This window comes from Podarcis filfolensis (genome assembly GCF_964270895.1).
Source record: "Podarcis filfolensis genome assembly, chromosome: 4".
NCBI lineage: Eukaryota > Metazoa > Chordata > Lepidosauria > Squamata > Lacertidae > Podarcis > Podarcis filfolensis.
The window spans coordinates 63,666,636-63,689,538 of NC_139607.1; the positions used below are offsets into that span (position 1 = coordinate 63,666,636).

General features: G+C 41.6%; 2 protein-coding genes across 4 annotated transcripts in view; one reads left to right on the top strand and one right to left on the bottom strand.

Moving 5' to 3' along the window:
- The first annotated feature begins 1,691 nt into the window (after positions 1 to 1,691).
- Positions 1,692 to 10,343, top strand: TIMMDC1 (translocase of inner mitochondrial membrane domain containing 1). Of its 2 annotated transcripts, none has more exons than XM_083611743.1 (7): positions 1,692 to 1,924; positions 2,458 to 2,623; positions 3,768 to 3,856; positions 4,931 to 4,998; positions 7,013 to 7,091; positions 8,018 to 8,128; positions 9,915 to 10,343. In XM_083611743.1, exons 1-7 carry the CDS (start codon positions 1,707 to 1,709, stop codon positions 9,994 to 9,996), a joined length of 813 nt encoding a protein of 270 aa, XP_083467869.1. In that variant the 5' UTR covers positions 1,692 to 1,706; the 3' UTR covers positions 9,997 to 10,343. The 2 variants fall into 2 exon arrangements, with proteins under 2 accessions (XP_083467869.1, XP_083467870.1); XM_083611744.1 differs by lacking the exon at positions 1,692 to 1,924 and adding an exon at positions 1,933 to 2,143.
- Positions 10,344 to 10,467: 124 nt separating this feature from the next.
- Positions 10,468 to 22,903, bottom strand: part of CD80 (CD80 molecule) — a 40,302-nt gene continuing 27,866 nt past the window's right edge. For both annotated transcript variants that reach the window (XM_083611732.1, XM_083611733.1), the window contains 4 exons: positions 21,622 to 21,945; positions 18,867 to 19,142; positions 17,990 to 18,112; positions 10,468 to 15,098 (listed from right to left, as the gene is read on the bottom strand). In XM_083611732.1, the coding sequence (XP_083467858.1) occupies positions 15,010 to 15,098; positions 17,990 to 18,112; positions 18,867 to 19,142; positions 21,622 to 21,945 (812 nt within the window). In that variant the 3' untranslated portion in view covers positions 10,468 to 15,009. The remainder of the gene's footprint in view (positions 15,099 to 17,989; positions 18,113 to 18,866; positions 19,143 to 21,621; positions 21,946 to 22,903) is intronic.

A 22,903-nucleotide genomic window follows, 5' to 3' on the forward strand; every position in this document is an offset into this window, starting at 1 on the left:
CCACAAACCAATAACCATCCCCCTCCCCACATCCTCCTATAAACACATTAAAAATGTTAATCAGCCAAAGGCCTGATTGAAGAGAAATGTTTTGCCTGGTGCCTAGAGGTGTATAATGAAGGCGCCAGCCAAACCTCCCTAGAGAGAACATTCCACAAACAGGGAGCCACCTCCGAAAAGGCCTGTTCCTGAGTTGCTGTGCTCTGAACCTTTCATAGAGGAGGCACACAAAGAAGGGCCTTAGATGGTAATCACAGGATCTGGGTAGGTTCATATGTAGAGAAGTAGTCCTTAAGGTGTTTTGGTCCTGGCCTTGGGCCTAATGTATTTCACAGGGCTGAAATAAATAGTCACAGCCATGTTCCTATACAGCCTAAGATTATGCAGTATGCAACATACAATAATTACACAATAATCTTATACGTGCTGCAGAAATAGTAACAGGTTTTTGATCCTCTGCAACCCTGGATCACTGCTATACAGGAATGTACTCACTGGGAGGCGGTGAGAGAAAATTTCATATGCTGCAGAATGCTATATTAATTACTGGTTGTGTCTCCTGAGTATGGCGTGTGTGTATTGTAGATATTGGAAACTGGTGCTGCACAGTATTCCTCATTACCTTACTCACTGAGCTTATAGATGGGGAAGAAGAAAAAACAGCATGACACTAAAACAAATTTGCAGATGCTGCGTAAGGAAGAGGGACCAATACCAGACATGGAAGAATTACCGGTAACTCAGGAAATCAAACTATGTGGCATTATTGTGCTGGATAGGAAAGAGGAGGTAGAATGTTAAAAAATGAGACAAAACCCTAAATTTATCTTCAGTGAAGGGAATTAATCTGGTATGTTCTAAAACTCATCTTTAAATGATCTTTTGGATTAAGAAAGAAAAACCTGCTTTGATGGCTGAATTAATACTGAAATTCGATTTTTTTTAAAAGCACTGTGACAACAAAGAACCTGGGCAACCGACAGATGTTCTGCCCTACATGATATAACAAGCAATGAACTACTTGTATTTTGTTTCTGTCACAAATGTGTTTTAGGCTGGTGAGAAAGGTTATAAACTTAAGGATTTATTTTACTGCTCTGTTCCAATTATTGCAATTTGCCCATTGGCTAGTTATATGTTGGGAAGCTCAGGCAGGAGGCTTTTCTTGTTTTCTTTTCCATTCAGGATAAGAGCATGAAAGATTGACTTTGCTCAATGATGAAAACTACGGTAACTTGAAGTACAACTGCTGCTGACAGTGGGTATCACTGGACATGATGGAACTTCTTTTTGATCAAACGTGCATAGGACTGCATCACATATTTACCCTTAGTACAGTTAAAAGAACCTTGCTTTAAGTTCCTCAACAGAATTTGGAGCAAGTTTGCACTGTAGTCTCCAGTTGCAGTGCTTTTTAAATATAGCTGGAAGCGTTAAATCTTACTAGCTTTGCCTCGATAGGCTTCGTCAGAGGGGAGGAATACATACAGCAGTGGACGTATATCGTTCCGCTTTTTTTAAAAAAAAGCCAGAGCAAATAAGTCGTTTGCAAAAATAGACAGGGCTCTTGAGCCTCAAGAGCCGTGCAAAAAAGGGAATTTCCGCTTGTCGTGCCCCAATATTAATATCTTGCCACCACGCTCTTTTCAAAACCCCAAATCCTTTCCACTCCATCGACAATAGGGGCAGAGGAGGTGCTACAGAGTATGCACGGCGCTTCCCGCAAAGCAGCTGGTCAGGATTGCGCACGCGCAGTGGCGGGAATCCAACACCTCGCTCCCCCGAGCTCGCGCCGCCTCCCGCTTCGCAGAACCCAATGGCGGGGGGCGGGTGAACAGAAATGCTTTCCAGCCGGGGAGTTGCCTGCGCTGCGTCCTCCAAGGCGCCAGGGCGGCGCGCTCCTCCTTGGCCCACTTCCGGCACAGCTGAGTCCTCGAGGGAAGGTCCTGGGAAGCGGCTTCTGGGGAAGAGCGCTCGGCTGTTTGGCGATGGAGCCGCCGCTGGCGCCGCCGCAGGGACCGGTCCGAGTCTCGGCTGCCTCTTCTCCCGCGCTGGCCGCGGGGCAGCCCAGGGTTTTGAGTAGGCCGGAGCCGCCGGGCTCGGGCTCGGGCTGGGAGCGGGTCCGGGAGCTCCTCCGGCGAGAGTAAGCCCGAGGGTTTTGTTTTGCAAGAATGCGAGGGTGTCCCGGGAAGCGGCAGGCGCCCCCGTCTCCTTGCAGCCAGGCGGGGCGGGCGCGGGGCTGGCAGTGGACGCGAAGGCAAAAGCTCTGCTGAAAGCCCACTCGCGTGCCGAGTGGAGTTGTCTCGAGCCTCACACGGGCACTTTCAGCCTCTGTTGATAATGTGGCTTCATTTAACGCTAGCGTTGCATGGTGGGGGGTTCAGGATTTCTGAAACGTGAAGGGGGCTTTTTATGTCCTGAAGACTTGGGTTCTCATCGAAGCATTTTCTCCCGCAGCGAGCTAAATCGGTATCCTGAAGAAACGGTCGATATCATCAAAGCAACGTTTTGCGGGGGCATTGTCGGCATGGTCTATGGCGGGGTACCCGGTTTTATAAACGCCAAGAGACGGTACATTGAGCAGAGCCAAGGAGAGGTTTTCCACAATCGCTTGGATGCTGCGGTACGGACAGATTCCTGGCATGGTAGAGCACACATCAAATCAGTCTTCTCAATAATGCCGTTACACACATCTCCTTAAGTGAGCACACTAGGAGTGCTATGGACACTTGTCACTTTCACTTCAAAAAGGTGGTTGTAGAGCTTGGGAAGGGCAACCAAAACTATCAAGAAGCTGAGGCAACTCACCTGAGAGAAATGTTATGATGTTATAGGCTTTTTAGTTTAGAGAAAGTGCAGGGCGTGATAAAGGTGTGTACTTGGTATGGAAAAACTGATTACAGTAGATACAAGTTTTTCCCTTTTCATATAATGCTAGAACCTGTGATCATCTGATGAAGCTGAATGCTGGAATATTTAGGACAAAAGGAAGTGCTCCTTTACACACCACATAGTTAAGGGTGGTATTTGCTGCCAGAAGATGTAGTAGGAGCTGCCAGGTTATGTTGCTTTACAAGGGGATTATTCATCAATAATAAAGCTGTCGATGGCTACTAGTCATGTTGGCTGCATACTGCCTCCAGTCTTGTGAGTTGGTGTACCTGTGAATAGCAGGAGCATACTGTGGAACATGTGGGAATGTGCCATTGTGCTTATGTTCTGCCTGCGGGCTTTCCATAAAGATTGGGTTGGCCACTGTGACAACAAGAAACTGGACTTGATGGGGCTAGATCGAGGATCACAGCCAGCGTTTCCATATTGCCTAGGTTAATAGTCTGGATAATATCACTGAAGGCAATCAAAATGTTTAGTTCTGAGATGAGCACTGAAAAATCCAGAAATAAAAAAGCAGGTTATGTGCATGTACAAATGAGCTGGGTGGTCCATAGTTTTGTCAACAGTAAAGCCTGCTGAATTGTTTCTGGTGCAAGGGTCTAGTCCAGAATCCAGACTATAAAGGCGCAGGTGGGGATGTGTATGCAGAAGCAAAATAAATAACTAAATTGTGTGAAATGGGAGATACTGGACTTCTTTGATTCTTTCTGCTTCTAAGCAAATATTTTAGCCCCTATATAAGATACCTTACTAGTAGGCCTCCTTTTCTCATTAACCTCAGGAACGGTACATATAAAATGTCATTTGGGGCATAATAAAAATTGGTAGTGTGGCCCGACAGTGTCTTTAAACTTTTGTAACTTTCTTGATAGCGAACTGCACATCGTGCAGCAACCAGGGGCTTCATCCGTTACGGTTGGCGTTGGGGCTGGAGAGTTGCTGCCTTTGTGGCAATATTCAAGTGAGTATGCTTATTCTTGGTTGGAGGAGGCAGTTAATGTACAATAACTGTTCTAAAATGTTACCATTGTCATATCTGTGAGCAGTTAACTTGCAAGATGAGACAGTATAAATAGAACCTCTCCTTGTGTCCTTTCCTTCTGACCATCATCAGCATCGGATGGTGTAGAGTCTTGTAAAAACAGCTTATCTACCCCCAGCCAATCATTAGGCCTTGCATAAGGCAAATCAACCATTTCTGTTCTATCAAAAAAAAGCTATGTTGGCATATTGAGAGCTGTGACTGCTTCTCCTCAGAAGGTCTATAGTCATTCTGTAATGTCATAGCAGACCAGCTAATAAGGCGACTGGTGAAAAACTGTCTATTTTTCTATTTATATCTGGGGTGGGACCAGGGTCTGACTGTGGTGCTCTGGGCCTACTTTCAACCCATATGACCCTCCTCAGACCATAATCCCTCCCAAGCTTTGCATGGTTGGAACGTATGAATGCTTCCTGGACAGAGGATGAGAGAGGGTCTGTAGAGAAAGCTTGCATCTATGGAATGTAGCCTATTAGTGTCCTGATAGTCATTGTATATTTTAAAGCTGTAATGACTGTTTTATATAAGATCCACGGATAGGCTTTATTTTATTTATTTATTTTAGTCTGTCATTTATAATTAAAATTCAAATTATTTAAAACTCTTACCTCAGGTGATTGAAATTGTCCTTGAACTTGAAATAGCATACTCAGTATCCAAATTACAGCCTGGTTTGTACATTATTGTTTCCTCTAGTTTCCATTAGTAGAAAAAAACATGCATGCTATCACTTGTGAAGTATTTGTTTCACGTTTTGCCATAAATATATGGATCGGGAAGTGTTTATTTTTCCTGTATGTTGTATGTAAACTTTGTTCTGTGTAGAAAAAGTCACATGTGAAGTGATTCTAAATACTCACCGTATTATCTAAAATGGGAAGAGTTAGCAAAATTTTTAGTCAAGAACTACAGGCCACTGTTTGGACCACCAGAAATAAAAGTCTTTTTCTTTCATTGGGCAGTTTTCCTTATTAATCCTTGTTTTTCTCACAGCACAGTGAGCACTGCTATGTCTGCATACCGTGATAAAAACGCCCTCAGTCACTTTGCCGTTGCAGGAGGTGAGGCGATGATATTTGAATGTTCTGTTTTGAATGAGGCAGAAAAGTTGATTAGAGAAAATTAGTTTCAGAGCTCAAGAGTCCTGCTTCTTGGTCTATTAATCTTCACTTTTTGACCCCAATCAAATTCAAAAATATGTTTTGTTACTTAAAATGATTTTTTTTAAACCAGGCAGATCTTTGGGATTGGCATTTCTGTCCTGCTGATTTCAGAAAAACTCATTTCCAAATGTGTATGCTTATGATGACAGCATTAATATTGTGCAAGCTATAGTGGTTCTTTGGTGAAAGGTTCTTAAAGGATTATAATATTAGAGGATTAGTAAATAATTTAGGCTACAATTCTATTCCCAGTTACTTGGTAGTAAGTTCCTCTGAACTCAAGGGGACTTACTTCTGAGTAGATATGTAAAGGATTGTGCTGTCAGTCATGTTAAATATGAATGGAGAATTGGGAAGCCAGGAAAGGAGAGGCATCTTCTCAGTTTCTCTTTCATTGTCAGATTTTGCTACTAAATTAATCTTATATTGAGAGAAGCCATTTTTTGCTAGCTCTGAAAAGTGCTATAAGTGATACTAATTTGTATTTTTGTACATGCAGAAATTAAATCTTATAATTAAAAACACTTAAAAGAGAAACTTAATCCCTGCCCTAATTTTTCTGTCGGAGTAAGCTGTCTGCTGTGAAACTGCTATAGTCCTCTGTCATAAAAATGGCCCTATTGAACCGACACATCCAAATTTTTAAAAATATATAATAACTGAAAAAAATCGAAAGGAACAGTTCACCATATCCTGCTTTGTAATCTCCTTTGGTTTCAGCTGAGTTTGTACTGAGTCCTACATAAACCTCGCTGAAATTATCGGAGGCTGCACCCTTTTAAAGGTACATTGTCAACCTCTTGCAGATTCCACTTGGCATCTTGTCCGTCTGTTTTTTTGCAGACCCATTTTTGTAAAGCTATCATGACAACATGAAAGGACAATCTAATTCTCTTCCTAGATATCTTTGGTCAGTACGTAAGAAAATAATTATGTGGGAGAGGTCTTTGTATTATTAACATCTTTTCTCTTTTGTGAAAGCCCCAGAGCTGACCCGTTTTAATGCATTTCTGCATATTATTGAAACTAGTAGTTTATGACTTGTCAGCATTCCCAGCTTCTGGCTCCACAAATGGAATTAGGAATTCTTCTAATTCATAAGGGAGCATCACATTACCCAAACACTGCATGGATGAAGGCAGCAGCTCCCGCTGGTTGCATATACCTAGAAAGAAGTACCAACTTTCCTTTTACAAATGGGAGCCATAACAGTTCTAACTTGAATGTGCTATTGGCCACAGCTGCTTATGCCTGACAAATGACTGGTAGATTATTTCCCCCATAGATGGTAATTGGTATGATTCCTTACACCACTCAGCTATTGTAATTTGGTACCTTTTTACGCTGGTCCTTGACACTTGAGATGTACGTTTTTAGGATCCTTTATTGTTTTAATTGGGTTTTCATGTTGTATTTAAAATTGTTGTGAGCTACCCTGGGACGTTAGAATGAAGTGTGGGTAATAAATCAATGAATAATGATAATAAGCATAAGCAAAAACCTATAAAATCAGTTGAAACTTTGAAGACAGATTGGTTTCTAAGTTGTGCTGACAACATAGACTTCTCATATTGTGTTCTAAAATGAAATAGACATTACAGTTGCTGCAGCATACACTTTCAAGTGCGGACGTAACAAACACGTGCACAAGTTTTTTAAGATATGCGTACGGTGCCTGTACATATTTGCTGTAGGAAATACTGATGGTCCCCCCCCCAAAAAAAATTTATAATATTTGGAGCTGCCCGTAGCTGAATCTTTAGTGTGTAGTCCTGGAGCAGAGTCCAGTTTTACAGGACAGGACAGGAAAAGGGGAGGCAGAAGGAATGACAAAAAAGCTTTTTCATTGTAGCTGAGACTTCTTGCAAATCTCTTGTGTGTGGTCTGATTCTATTATTTTTCTTATTTCTAGGTTGTACAGGAGCCTTGTTCAGAATGCACTTGGGCTTGAGAGGTTTGGTTGGCGGGAGCCTTTTTGGGACATTGTTGGGGTAGGTTGCTCATAGATGTACAGTACATGTACACACAGATGCACTAGGAACCGGAATTGCTTCCTTTTGTTGGGTGTGATAGTCTGCAGGTGTCATTACAAGGCAGTTTTTGAATCTTGACAGGATTTCCTGCAAACTTCCGTCTAGCCTTAGACCTCATCTGTTTTCTCTCTTATTGCAGAAGGTGGCTATTTTTCTTCCAATTTCCCGCTTAGTTTGTCTGTATTTAAACAGAAATTGATTTTAATTTGCCTGTCTACTAATGTTTAAATGGGCGGAGGTGCTGATTTAAAAAAATCCACAAATGTATTGATTGCTGTGGTGGGTCAATTATTAATTTGGAGGATCCATTGTCCTTTTGTCCTCAGTCAGCTTTTTCAGCCCATCATTTCTTATCATTTCTTTTCTTCTTGGAGGTGGGTGGGAGTAAATGTTTAGTTTACACAGGGTCAACATTTAGGGAATTAGTTTAATGGAGAAGACCCACACAGAATTATGTTTTCTAATTATGAGCACAAAACAATAACAGTTAAGAATGATGGATTCCCTTTCCAGATTTGGGACACTTTTCTTCACCTCTACTACATCAATAGTTTTGATGTGTGTTGCATGCTGGGTATGGGCAATCATGTTTAATTTAAAAAAGACTAAAGGAAGATGGAATGTTATCTATTTGTGGTTGACAGTAGAATTGAGCTCCTATTTTGCAACTGCTTTAAAAAAAGGCATCAATCAATCTTTATTGTGGTCAAAGACCAGACAGCAGAATTAACAACAGCCACATATACTACAGCTTTAAAAAGGAAAATGGATGAATAGGAGAAGGCACAGATGCAACTACTGGCAGAGTGACTGGTCCCCCATTGTTTATAAGTAATAAAGTTCTCCATATGGCTAAATGTACTTCCTGTGTCATCATCTTGCAGTGTACCTGCTGGAGCATTACTGATGTCAATGCAAAAATTTGCTGGCGAAACATTGATCGAGAGAAGAAAACGAGAGCAATGGGAGCTGTATGAACAGAAGCTGGCAGAATGGTGAGGAACCAGTGCTGTTAGGTTTTAATTATTAACTCTGCTACTGAGCCAGGGTGGATCTTCTCTTCATCTAGGACTGCTACACAATGATTCTAGCCATCTTCCACTAGTAATGTGATATGATGCTCTTGACACTGACCATTAGTCATCTTTTGCTCAGTTTTGAATTTTCTAGTTTTGCATTTTCTGGAGCTTTTGCTGATATGAAATTGGTAGTTCCATAAAAATCCATATACTGTTGGTGTAATGGGCCCATGGCTTGATTTTAGCATTATTTGTAGAATCCTCTCAAAATCTATGGCAATTGACAAATGGCACACTAGCAACCATGGCATTTTCTGGGTATCTTGTGATTTCAAGGGTGGGCTATAGCCATTTTTCTAGCCACCCAGTCCTATTTCCTAAAGTGGCTAACAATATAGGTAATTTTAAACAATGAAGGAGCATAGGAGAACTCTATTTCTTCCAGATGTTTTGGACTACAACACCCATCAACCTGAGATAGCATTGCCTAATGGTCAGGGGAGATGGGAGCAATAATCCAGCAACATCTGGAGCGCCCTAGATTGGAGAAGACTGTTCTAGCACCAAGTTAATAATGCTTTATGGAGCATTCTAATTTATTAAAAAGCTTAATTCACTCCCACTTGGTTGTATTTCACGTAGTATTTCCCAGGCCCTTCCCTACATAGTTTCTGTATTAGTTTTCTCCCCTCTTACTCTGGTTTTAAAGTTATAACCTGAATAAAAATACAAGAGGGAAGAACATTTTACAATTATGAACAGCCTTCTAGAGCTGTTTCCAGATGAAAATTTTATCCTATAATTTTAATATATTTCCCATATATTCAGTGTCCAGGTTGTTCATTCACTTTTCTGTGTGAACTGATCAGTTTGTCCTATGCTAACTGCAGGCATGTGGGCAATGGCAGATACAATGTAGGTGAAAAAGCCCTTTATAGCATGTCATTGAGCCCTATTGAAAGTGTTTCCAGGATGTATGAAGGGAAGAAAGGGTTGTCTATAAGCAAAAAATAGTTGTCATGTGGAGGATTGTGTGAAGAAATAGTCTCTGTTTGAAACAATTCATTATAGACCGTTAATGATTTGTCAGTGGTAAATGGATTGGCTTCAGCCTACAATGTATGTTTGTTTTTAAAAATATATTTTTATTAAAGATTTCTTAGTGTACAAAACTATGTGCGTTATTTCTTTTTTCAAGTTGTGTTTTCTACAATTTGGTTTCATTTGTTGTGAGACATTAGTGTTACATACAATGTTCGGTTAGGAAGAAAAGAGGGGAAATGGTGAGTGTGGTGGGGTAGTTACGTTTCTATTCTTCTACTTAGTGTATGTGTAGGGTTTTGGGTCAGCGTCACTTGTCTGGGTTCTCTTACTATTCGCTCGTTGTGTTTCCTTGGTGGTGAGAGAGGTTGGGGTTGGGCTAGGGTGTGGTTGGTTTTCTTTGGGTGGCTGTAGTGAGATTTGTTTTTGTGAGTGAGCGGGGTGTGTGTGTGTGAGTGTGTGTATTTTTGAATCAGGTTAGCCAGATTGATTTGTATGCTGTTGGTGGATTCTTGTCATTATCTTGTTGGGCTGTGTATGTGATAAAGGGGAGCCATACTGGGGTGAAGGCATCTTCTTCTATTTGTTCCTGTGTCAGTTTCAGTTTATTGGTTAGTTTTTCTAATAAGTTTCAGCCTCCAATGTTAATGGTGATATAAGCATATGAGGTGCAGTTTTGTTTAGCTCTCAGAAGTACAACCATGTTCCTTTTTCTTTTTAGGAGGACAAGGCTCAGCGTCACTGAAAACATCTCAAAGGAAATGGATGATGTACTTCAGGAAGGAGCTTCTCCCAGATCATGAGTGAAAACAAATGTTCTTAGTATTGCACACTGGAACTCTTAACAAGTGGTGTTCAAAGTTTTTCTTGTGGCCTGTTGCTTAGTACACAATGGACTCTCTTGAAGAGCTCCTAGGTTTGGTCAGATTAACCAGGAACATGGAAAGTTCAGCTTCAGGTGATGACTAGCTACCTCTTTAGTTGGGAGAGGAATAAGCTTGAATTACTTCTCTGGATAGAGAAAGTACAAAATTCACTTTTTGGGGATATGCTCTAAGGAATAACATGGGTGTATTCCGAAGGTCTCCAGGGTAAGTTGATGGGTTGAACGGTGGAGTAAATCTAAAACAATAAAGAAAAATAATAATTATTTTGAATGTTCATGTTCATTGCTATATGAATTCTTTTGGTTTGGTGCCACTCCTCTTTTGAATGCAGTACTATAAATCTTACCTTTGACCTTACTACGTACCAGGAGACATAGGTGCTGGGGAGGAGCTAGGGCTCCCCCAATATTTCTGAATAAAGCGCTGCCCCCCAAGGTCTGCGGCAGCCATGTGTGCATGCTCATGTCACGTGTGCAAGCTGTGGGGCTTCCACACAACATGTCAGCAAAAATGTTCTGCCATTACAATATAAAACAGCATTGACTAGCTTTGGTATGTTTCACTTGGAAGGAGTTCCCTTGGAATAAATGAGAAAATAAGGGTGATATTGCAGTGTCCTGCCTCCCTGCCCCTGATGTTCCATGTCCCCAACAGCCATTACTGGGCTGCTCTTTATTAATATACAGTAACCATAAAACATAAAATTAATTAGTAAATTCAACAATAAAATCTACAACCTCCTTACAACTGCAGCAAGTTAAGTTTCCTGTGGGCTTTAACAGGATACTACCAGTATATTTTTTTTATTGGGTTGTCAAAATGTTCCGTGCGTATGTGTTTTGTTGAGAATTGTGAAGCTGGACATGCTTTGACTATTTGTTGCTGGTGGTTGTATTATTTGTAGATTGATCCCCCCCCCCCCCCCGAGCTCAAGGCTGTGTGCATTGTCTTCCACTTCCCCATTTTTATTTTCACAACTGCCCTGTGAAGTAAGATATGCTGAGAGCTGGTAGTTTAGACACCGAAGTTGTGAAACTACACATACTTAAGAACATTTTCTGCTTTTTATTTATTGGGGTTGACAAACATTTTTTGTTTTGCCATTTTGCTGTAAGTATGAAGACTATGAAATGTAGTAGTTAAAGAATTGTATTACATGATCTGTGATACAAATATGTATCTTGCTTTTCTACTCAGGAGCCCGAGGTTGTATACATTATCCTCTCCTTCCCTCTTTTATCTTGGCCTAGCCTACCTCGCAGGGCTGGTGCAGAGTTAATAAGCAGCAGGTCTCTCCAATAGATTTTGGGGTGTGTGCAGGGGCCTCACATCACATGCAGTGTACCAGGCCCTGGAAAAACCCTGTTGGCATCCTTGTGTACAATCCCAACTCAGTTGGCTACAGATTTTCAGGATTTTTTAAAAGCGCATTCATGCCCAATATACCAAAGTTTGTCCTAAAATAGTGGCATTTCCTGCAGTATAAGTGTTACAGAAAAATCTAGGTGCGAGGCTGCTCAGTCACCCAGCTTGTCGGGCAGAGCCTGTCGGTCCCTGCGGAATAAAGGAAGGAGTCCAGCCACCAACCAGAGCAAATAGCTGTAAACCAAAGTTTATTGTGCAACAGGTTCAAAGCGGAATGGGGTGACAATGACTTTGAAAACTTTCCTACCATATCCAGAATACAGTTCGTGCTACATCATTGCTACATCACTGACATGTCACAAAAGGGGAGGGGTAGACAGGGGTTACACTAGTTTAACCTTGGCAAACATGTCCAGACAAGTCCTTGGTACAAGATTAGCATAAGCAGACGTGTCAGGGGAAGACCCAGGTATAAGATTAGCATAGGCAAACACCTCTGAGTCCTACCGCCCAAAGTACAATAGAACTTCCCTTGCATGTCTGGACCCCTTGGCAAGTCTGGTGATGGGATTAGGCTTTCCTTGGCCAACAATCAGCTCAGCAGTTGTCACCTCTGGTCACCACCTGTGGTGGGAGGTGTGTATACATGTCCTCATGCTTGGGGAGGTGGCAGGGAAAAGAGTTGTTTTTCCAAGGGCAAAATAGTGTTGAAATGGAGGAAACTGGCAAAGGAGTTGATTTTATATGATTGTTAAAGCTAGGTAACTTCCCTGAGCTGTCAAGTCGAAAGGATACATTTATGCATTATATTTGTAACAACTTTAAAGATGTGCCCCCCCGTAATTTCTGTAATAATAAGCATACTTGAAATCACAAGTTGCCTTCTGCCCTAAGGGTGGAATGTCTTTGAAAAGGTGGTTTTGATGTAGTGAAAACGCATGGCAATTGTTCTGAAAAGGGGCTTTTGGCCCCACCTATTTGGGTACAGTGGTACCTCTGGTTGCGAACTTAATCCATTCCGGTTCATAACCGGAAACCGCTCATAACATGAGGTGAGCTTTCGCTAATGGCGCCTCTCGCTGCTGCCGTGCCACCGGAGCGCAATTTCCGCTTGCATCCCGGGGCAAAGGTCACAACAAGGGACATCTACTTCCGGGTCAGCAGAGCGCATAACCCGAAGGATTCGTAAGGAGGACGGTACGTAACGTGAGGTACCACTGTACATGGTAGCTATAATTTGTCACTGTAACCGTTGTATCTTGGCTTTCTTTAGTGCTGGAATTCAGCTGTGTACAGAGGTTCTCAGGAAGTCTCCTGTCCAAGCTCTGATGAGACCATGACCTGCTCAGTTTCTGTAAGAATTACCAGAAATAACCACAAAACATTTGGGCTTTCTTTTCCTTCCACCATTGTGATGAAACCGTTACCTAGTAGAATACACAGATTTAATGAGACAAGTGATCCATTTGCCACAAACATCATTGGGGAGGAAAGGAGTAGGATGAAAGCCACAAACCATAATTGGTTTGTGTAAATTGTGGTTGAGTTTTTATGACTTATTGTTCATGTCTTTGCTCTCTTCAGGCACTCTTTTTTGCCCATAAGAAAATGAGAATAAAAGGCCTGTTAAATGCAATGAAAGAAAAAAATCCAAAATAATCCAGTTCACTTACTGCACTGGCTCATTTATTAAAAGCCTGAGTCTATATAAGCATACATTTCATTAAATGGAATAACCAGGCACAAGTGTGTTTTATATTTGAAGTGCAAAAAAGACAAAAGTTTAACTTTGTTTTATTGGTATAATTGTATAAAAATAGTTTAAAAACACATCCACCATCTGAGGCTGAGGACACACACACACACACATATATATACACACACACAAACATGTATATACAGTATATAAGGATGATTTGCTGAAAAGCTAATGCTAAAATATAACTTGGCATAATTACATATTTAACCTAGTTTACAGTCAAGAATAAAGTGAAAATAGGAGACAGCAATGCTTGGATACATTTTGCACAGCTGAGAAATACATTGTTTGGGAAGCCTGCAGAAAAGCTGGGCTGCTTTAAACAGACAGGACTGATAACATGTTACAGTTCCTATTGTGATATGAAAGGTTTACAAATAAGCAGACACCCTAAAAACCTGTCCACTTCCTTTGTTAATCACCTTAGAGACAAACTTTAATGTGGCAGGGAGAGTTTCTGTAAAGTGTTAGTGAAACTTGGGTCTGCTTTCTTCAATGGGTTAACTCTCGGTTTAAACCAAATAATGGTGATTTAGAGCCTGTTTACATGACAAACTGAGTGAGTTAGGAGATAAACTGAATTAACCCCTGGCTCTTGGGCATTTTCTTCCTCCATTGAATGCCATGGAAGAATCCTGCTTAAGAGTTAAGTGTGCTTATAGTATTGAAATCCTGATGCTCAAATAGGCATATATCCCATTAAAGCTTATACATACCGCTAAATCTTATTACAGCAGTAGCAAATGAATATTTAAAAATACTCATATGGCCAATAAATAGTTCTTGGTACCCCTACATTTACATAGAGGGACCATAGCAACAAGTATAATAAAGCTATAAGCATTCCAGGCTTATTTTCTGGTAAATAAAATTAGGGAGGAGAGGTGATAAATTATGTGCAAGCCACAATTTAAGTTGAAGGAGAGTTTCCAAAATGAGAAAACACTCTTTACCCTACATAGCAGGCAATAATACTGTTCCTGGGTATGGCTTCTGCAGCTGCAGAACCATACTAGTACCTTCCATTCTGTTGCAAACTGCATGTGCGTGGATGGCAAATAATGGCGAGAACATCTCACCCTTACACTAAATACACCCCTAACTGAGGATTTTATTACAATGCGAGTGAGAGCTAGTTTAGCAAAGATCAATGGGCTCTGCAGCTGGGGACAAGTGGTCCAGTCTACCACGCATCCCATGTGGTGCCCCCAATTAGTTTTGGGTGCTGGGACGCCGATACCTCATAAAAGGAGCGTTTGCTTTCCTTGGTGTTGTTTTGTAGACAGAGCATTGCCAAAGCATTGCTCCCTTTTTCACTTGAAACGGGTGCTGCTTTGCTGGTGGAGTTGCTCACAAGTCACAAGGAAGAGGTGGTTTCACGCAGTAAGATGGCTGGAGATGTCCAAGCCAGTGGATCTGTCCCAGCGGGAGTGTGGGAAGCACTCTTTGGTTTGAAATGAACTTCACTGTAAAATTTCTGCTTATGAAGAACGACGGTTCATTTCCCCTTCCAAATCAGGCAGTTGTCTAGAAGATGGTACTACGCGTTGTATCATTTGGTGGGGGGGTACTTGTAAAAAATGCTGTTGAGGTGGAACAGTCAGTATGGTGGGTAGTGCTTTTAACCCTTACCCCTCCCGCCATTTTTCTGAGCAATGCTTCTATCACACCTGGAAAGAGAGAGGTATGCCCTGTGTCGTTGTGAAGAGCGATGCACTCTAGGTTCTGGGATCCAGGGTGATTATGTCTATTTCACCAGAGCAGAATGTTGAAAATCAAACACCACTGCCCAGGTTTCTCTATGGTCAGGCACATGCTGCTTCCGATGTCCCGTTGGAAAGCTGCTGCGATGTCATTTCACTTGTTGCCACTGGCTGGTGAGATGTCACAGGCTCTGAAACGTCAATCGGTTCAGCAACATTGAACAGAAAATCTTTACCAACCTGACTAAGAATTTTAAAACTATGTCAAAGAGTGGGGGTGGGGAGAATTCCCATTAGTCATGAGGGTGGAGTATGGGTCAAAAAGTCAATAAAGAAGAACAAAACATAGGCTAAGAGGCTATGATCGGTCAAGGTCACCCAGTGAGCTTCATAGCTGAGTGGGGATTTGAACTCTAGTCTCCCATGTCTTAATCCAGGGGTGGGGTACTTTTGGCCTTGCAGATGTCACTAAACTACAAATCCCACCATCCCAGGCCATTGGCCATGCTTGCTGGGGCTGAGGAGAGTTGTCGTTCAGCAACATCTGCAGAGGCAAAGGTTCCCCACCCCTATCCTAATCCAACACGCTAACCCATGGGTTGGCAAACTAAGGCCCAGGGGCCGGATGTAGCCCAATTGCCTTCTGGATCCAGCCCACAGATGGTCCAGGAATCGCCGCGTGGATCAGCGTGGGATCGTTCGGGCTGTGCCATTTCCCCCCCTCTCCCTCACACACACTGCGACGGTGCCTTCTCCCTCCCTCCTCCTGGCTTCTCCCCGCCCTGCCTAGAGGAGGAAGGGGGCTGGGCTTAGTTGAGCCACGGTTGGTCGAGCGCCATTTTAAGCATCCCCTCTCTGGAGCCAGCCCTTTCATGTCACTCATTGTCCCTCCGCTGCTGCCGCCAGCCCCTGCCGCTCTCAAGGCACAGGTAAGCGGCCACCGGGGCTCGTCCGGTGTTGTGGAGAAGGGAGGGGAGAGTCGGAGGGGGATTTTTTCCTCCAAAATATCGTCTGGCTCCCCACAAGGTCTGATGGACAGCGGACCAGCCCTCTGCAGAAAAAGTTTGCTGACCCCTGCTCTAACCACTACACCACTCAGAACTAGCACTCTGAATTGTTCTCAGAAGTTAGAAAAAAGTGCAGACGAGCAAACACGGCCTATCAGCAGACAGAGTAGCAGAGTTCAGTAATGGCCAAAGCTTTGGAAGTTTGGGACTTATTCCACTTTGCAACTAATTTTATGACTGCAAAGGAGTCTAAATACAAAGTAGTTTCTGAGTTTGTATTTAGATTGTAAGTCGGCAGTCACATATGTTACGTTCCACAGGCCAAACTATTTGACACAGCATCTCTTGTAAATAAAATAAATAAAAATAATTTTAAACTTCATCTCTATTATCCTGCAGTATGTGTTGCTTTCCATAATACTATTGCAGGGTTCCCGCTAGTGCATCACATCCATGTATGCTCTGAAGAATTCATTTATAGTTGAAGAATACATTTAACCAATCCCTGATTTTTTTTAAGTAAAACTGATGCAAATTGAAATGTTTCATGGTTATTTGGTTCTGGGGTGGTAGTTGAAAATACCACTTTGTGTATATCACTAGCTCCATTGGCCTAACATTATGAAAACTGGAACTGCCTTCTTGCCTGCATACATTAGAAGAACTAGAATTGCCCTTTCATTCACCAAAAGGGGAACCTGAAGACAACAAATGTAACTTGCAGCCAGAGGCATTTTTAACAGGCAGTTGCCCTGAAGAACAAACTCACTGACCCCCCAACTCCCCTCTTTCAAAGGTCAGGTTTAATTTTCAAGATTGCGTGCTAGGGGTGTGGGGGGAAATTCTTTCACATATTTATTTACATTGTGGAATATAGGCTAGGGAAGTTGGAGCGTTCTTAAGAAGCAGAGGGCATAATGTTTTCAGAGTGTGGCTTCATTCCCTTTTACGAAGCTGCAGCGCTAAGCTTAAGGAAGCTGGAGGCAACATTTTCTCAGGAAAAATGTTTGCAGACTCACAACTCAGCCACATAACCTGGAAAAGGATATGGTCCAGCACTATGGCTCCAGCTGAATATTGGGGCTCATTCACACTTGTTTCCCAATGCACATAGATTTCAGTTACAGATAGGTAGCCGTGTTGGTCTGCCATAGTCAAAACAAAAAAATTTTTTTTTTCCTTCCAGTAGCACCTTAAAGACCAACTAAGTTAGTTCTTGGTATGAGCTTTTGTGTGCATGCACACGAAAGCTCATACCAAGAACTAACTTAGTTGGTCTTTAAGGTGCTACTGGAAGGAAAAAAGTTTTTTTTTGTTTTGACATAGATTTCAGTTTGCCTTGGGATGATGGCTGCTCTCTCTCTCCCCCCCCCCCACTTAGTGTTATTTTTTGCTGAGCTGAAACATTCCTGGTTTGGGAGGGGTTGTGTGTTGTTGTTTTTTAAAGTATGATTTTAGCTTGTTGCTTTTAGTCCTGTAAACCTCTTACTATATTTTTAATGAATTTGCGGGCAGCACGCCAGGGAAAGGGCCCATTGCACTAGTGGGACTAGAAATATTGTTAAATAAATAGGATTGCATCCAATGCTGGCCTTACTCAAAGTAGACCCACTGAAATTAATGAACATGATGAACTTGGGCTCATTAATTTCAGTGGGCCCAGTCTGTACTGAGCTTAGCTGGATACAACCCATAAAAAGCAAACATTCATTTCCTAACATGGCTACAGTTTAAGTTGAGCATGTAATGAGCCTAAGGATCTGCTTGCAATTTTTGGCCACAGCCCTGGAACATGTAAACGATGAACAATGGTTTGTTTCCAGTGGTAACCTAAGGGTTTATGAAAAGATACCTATTGCATTTATATGCTGCCTTTCTTCTTGGTGGTGTGCATGGTTCTTCTACCCCTATTATTCTGGTAACAAGGCTGTGAGATACGCTAGGCTAAGAGACAACTGATTAGAAGTCTTGACGGCTAAGTGCGGATTTTAACCTGGGTCTCTGAATTCCTAGCAGGGCTCTCAACCACACCACAGTTTCCTACACTGGTTGGTCACAAAGGCATCGGAACTTACTGCGGCGGCGGCATCGGAGGAATGTTGGCACTATCACGAGAGCAAGGACGAGGATAACAATGGAAGCCGCTATGAAACCATGCGGAGGAGGCGGTGGAGATGAATTGGGGCACTTCCCTATTGCTGAAACGAGAGAATTGAAGATAAACCTGTGACTGCACTGAAGAGCCCAAGGGGTACATGAAAAGCAATACTTTGGGGCACTGAGTGTCACTTATCTGAGTGGAGCACTTCCAACATTAAGTTAGTTTTCCTTTCTCCTGTTTAAACTTGAAACCCGCCTACATACGGAAATCATGGCCATTGCTTAATGTCTTCCATTTCCCTCCATCTACTTGATAATATTGTAGGGATAAACAAATGGATACCACATTCCAAGCTGAGGCACAGGGATATTTGCTGCCTGCTTGCGCGCGTGCACACACACACACACGGACATACACAGGAACATACAAATAATCCAAGACAGTGACTCGGTTTTGCATTTCTCACTGGTTCAGCTAAATAGTTACAGTGCTATCTATATTTTTTGCTAGGGTTCCTGGTACTGTTCAAGATGGAATCCATGAAAAAGCAGAAATGTCCCATCAGCTGACCAAATATTTTCAGCTGTGATGCTAAACTTATATAGGAAGTAATAATAATAATAATAATAGTTTGGAAAGATACAGTGTCTTCCTAACAACACACAGCTATTTTAGATCCAGAGATAAAGACTCGCCAAATGAATGGTCATTCATCATTTGTAGATCTCCCTATATGGAACCAATCTCATTTGAAAAATTCTGAGGTTTAGTCCTTCTGAGGTTTAGTCTTCTGAATGGCTATATTTCACAAATGAGAAACACTGTCTCAATGTATGATTGAGGGAACTTACACAAGAGGTGGTCGGTGGACACTTGGAAACCTGCATAATGTATTCGACATTGGACCAAGATATCTTCAGACACGTTTTGCTGTAAGTTGCCAGTAATATTAAAACTTTCAGTGTAGTTGTCCTTTATGGAAGTATAGGAACACCGCACTGTCTCATTATTGACCAACCAAGACATCGTAGCCTCTGGATATCCTCCATGAGAAGAACACATCAGTGTCAACTGAGCTGGGCCACAGGGATTATGTGATACATGTATGACAGGCTTCCTATAGTCAGCTAGAGGGAGGAAAAGACAGTAAGATCACAAGTTACACTTGTACATATTGAGATGTCAAACAATGTTATTGGCACTATGCTTAAGGATTGTTTTTCTACAGAACCATCAAATTTAATCTGACTTGCACTGGAACAGCAGAGTGCTCTTTAGGAAATCCCATTCATTTCAACGGGAGACACTCGTAGAGGTTCCTGCCATGGCTTGTAATCTAAATGGTGCTATATTACTAAGAATTCTAAATTACTTTCTATGGTAAGAGTTCTTATTATAACGGGTTAATAGCATCCTTTCTCTCGGACATAATATAATGCTGGAAGATTGGGAAAGGTTAAGGATGAAAGGGGTTAAGTTTACTGCATGTACGATGTTAAAGGAAAATATTATGAAAATTATGTATAGATGGTACTTAACCCCTGTAAAATTAGCAAAGATGTATCATAATAGTGACAATCTCTGTTGGAAGTATAAAGAAAAAGAAGGTACCTTTTTTCATATGTGGTGGACCTATCCCAAGGTGAAAGACTTCTGGGAAAAGATTTACAATGAATTGAAAAAAAATGTTGAAATATGCATTTATTAAGAAACCGGAGGCCTTTCTTCTTGGGATAACAGGTTTGGAATTGCCCAAGAAAGATGTTAAATTATTTTTGTATGCCACAACGGCTGCTCGAATTTTACTAGCCAAGAACTGGAAAATACAAGAAGTACCAACTGTGGAAGATTGGCAGATGAAGATGATGGACCTTTCGGAGCTAGCTGACCTGACGGGAAGAATCCGCGACCAGAAAGAAGAGGAATACCAAGAAGATTGGAAGAAATTTAAGGACTACCTGAACAAATATTGTAATATTAAAAACTAGAAATCATTTGAAAGCACCAAAGAGGCCTAGGATTAAATTAGGATTTATTAAATAAATTGGGTTTAGAATAGTAAGAAAAGTGAATAAGTTAGATAATAATTGGAAATATTTTTGTTGAAGAATGATATTGGAAAGCTGTTACGTACAGATACAAGGAAACTCAGGAGGGAGGGATTAGAGGAAGTCAACCAATATGTAAACAAGGTTGGGTTGTAAAGGTTTAAGATTATTTTATCCTATGTTGTGGTTATGGTTATGTCTTTCTTGTAATCTATTGTACTGTTTTTTTCTTTTGGTATATGTGTGTGTGTCCCCCTTTTTTCTTTTTCTTTTTTGTTAGATTGTAAGTGTTATAACTGTGGAAAATTCAATCAAATTTTTTTTTGGGATAAATAGCATCCTTTCTCTCAAATTCACATTCCCCTCATAGCAACGTTGAGTAATGTTGGACCCAAGAGACTATACGTTTGTTTGTGTCTGTTAATTATTAGAATTTAAGTTAAATAAAATAACACTAAACAAATTCAAAAGCATTTATATATTTATAATTAACGCTTTTACTTGAATGAGTAATAATATATAAAAAATTTTTTTCCTTCCAGTAGCACCTTAAAGACCAACTAAGTTAGTTCTTGGTATGAGCTTTCGTGTGCATGCACACTTCTTCAGATACTTCTTCAGATACTTCAGATATCTGTAACTGGAGTAATAATATATTATTCTGGAATGAATGTTACTGTACTATTAATATATTATTGTTATTTCTACCACTGCCTTTTATAATTCATAGAGACGTGTTTACGTCAAATGTTGTGGTGTTTAGATTTTATGTTCATTTCATATATGATGCCTTCTGAGGGCTTGACCCTAAAAGGAAGCATAAAATAATACTCTGCTGCTCGTTGTCATAGCACCTAAAGGGGTATGTTTTTAGGATAACTTAAGCAATATTTAGCAGCAATAATATTGAGTGGACAGAGCTGAGCTGGGTCAGTGGATGGAGTCTGGAATGTAACTGGGAAGCAGAGGACCGCTAGTCACCAATGCATGTGAAAGTGTGTTTCATTTCCTATTTTCAAAAGAAGTTCTCAGCTTCCAGTTGTCAGCCGTCTTGGAACTGCTGCACAAAGCGCTTTGGCAATCCTAGGCCTGGGGTTTGGGAAGCACTTGTGGGGAGAGAAGGATTTGGCCCACTGGGCCAAAATGTCCCCCTGTCCCTGCTGTAAGGCCTATGGCATATCTAAGTAGAAAGTAGCAGTGGCTCATGGGAAGGAGACCAACCGTAAGTGGAGCCAGAGTCAATGACAGGCAGAGCAAGCTAATTTCACCCCCAATCTCTCCCCCCACCCCGCTAAATTCTGTTTGGGCAACACTGAGACTAAGGAGGAGGAAGCTTGCAGGCAATGCCACCCATTGGGCTGGTTGTGAAGAAACAGGGAAGTTGGAACTGGCTGAGGATAGATTGGTTGGTGGAGCAGTGCTCTATTTGCCCCAGGAAACCGGCCTCCGCTGGTAGAAAAGTGACTCAAAATGAACAGCCCCTGTCTAACACAAATGAATAGGACCCTTAAGCATTGCTTGGGTACTTAAAATCCTGTTTTGCTAGACAAGCACTTACCTGACACTGATAAATGTACCCATTTATCACCTTTGTGTTCTTCCTCCAGTAATATGATACACCTATATTTGCCTTGATCGGACACATTCACACTGGAGATCCGAAGTGTAAGAGTCTTCTCATCCATCTTTGTCCTGTTCTGGAAATGTATGTCTTTTACAGTGTTTTCTTCGCCGTTGCTGTAAGCTATCACAACCAGGTCAGATATACCAGGGCCTACATATTTCTGCCAGTAGATCCTGTAAGATGCCAGGGGCCGTTGCATTTTGTAGTTGCAAGGGAGTGTGGCTACACCCCCTATTTTGGCTGTTACCGAGACAGGGTCTGGGGGGGAAGAAAACAAGAAACAGGATCTCGTGAAACAGATGCTTGTTCTTCAAGTCCTTCCTCACATCTCTGCGTTGAAACAATGCTTTGCAAAAAGGGAAGGGAGATTCAGATATGCAACACACACTGGCCATCACTCATTAATGAAACAAGGATTTCTGAAGGACTATGAATTCCACAATCAGTTCCCATTAGTAGTGCAATAAATTTCCCCATACTCTCCCACAAAAATACCTCTCTTTGACTTGTCAATGACTGTTTGCAGCCTCCATTATTTCTGCTTTCTGTTTCTCCTTCTGTCCCATTTCCCCGATTGCATGATCCCAGAATACCAGAAATTAAATGGTGAGCATGATGATGTCTTGGCACAGCTGTCATATGTGATGAGCTCCAAATGGGTCATTTCAGTGGGAGGAAGCTGGAGTAGCTCAGCTGGTAGACCATGGTAGGGCATAATCTCAAGGTTGAGGGATCAAGCACCACGTTGGGTAAAAGTTTCCTGCATTGCTATATGGTCTTTGTGGTACCTTCCAACTCTATGACTTTTTAGCACATTTGCCCTCATTCTGAATGGGGCAGGTAGGGGAGAGAGAGCAACACAAAGCGTGGAAGTGATCTAAGTAAGAGTAACTGGAATTACAATATGGAACGAGTAAAGAGGGGAGCACTTTGTCACCTTTTAGCATAGTTCTCTGAAAAATTGCCAAGAGAGGGGTGTATTTTCATGGGGGAGGCGAGAGAACATTTTTTCAAAACACACACTCTTCAGCTTAGTCCTACTTAGGAGAAAACACCGTTATGAGGGGATTTATTGTCTGAATCATGCTTGTCTAAAGGATAAAGAGAGGTGTATGAGTGTGTGGAGAAGTCAGCCTATTGTATAAAGTCAATAGTTAACTTTGTTGTTGTTCTGCTTGCTTTTGCCTCCAGCCTTACCCACCACTAGAATGTGGCT

Bases quoted from the DNA above. Each gene is read 5' to 3' on its own strand.
- TIMMDC1 (XM_083611743.1), top strand. From the start codon at position 1,707: ATGCACGGCGCTTCCCGCAAAGCAGCTGGTCAGGATTGCGCACGCGCA. The intron at 1,925-2,457 runs GCTGAGTCCTCG...TTTCTCCCGCAG, and splicing joins CTTGGCCCACTTCCGGCACA to CGAGCTAAATCGGTATCCTG. The intron at 2,624-3,767 runs GTACGGACAGAT...CTTTCTTGATAG, and splicing joins ACAATCGCTTGGATGCTGCG to CGAACTGCACATCGTGCAGC.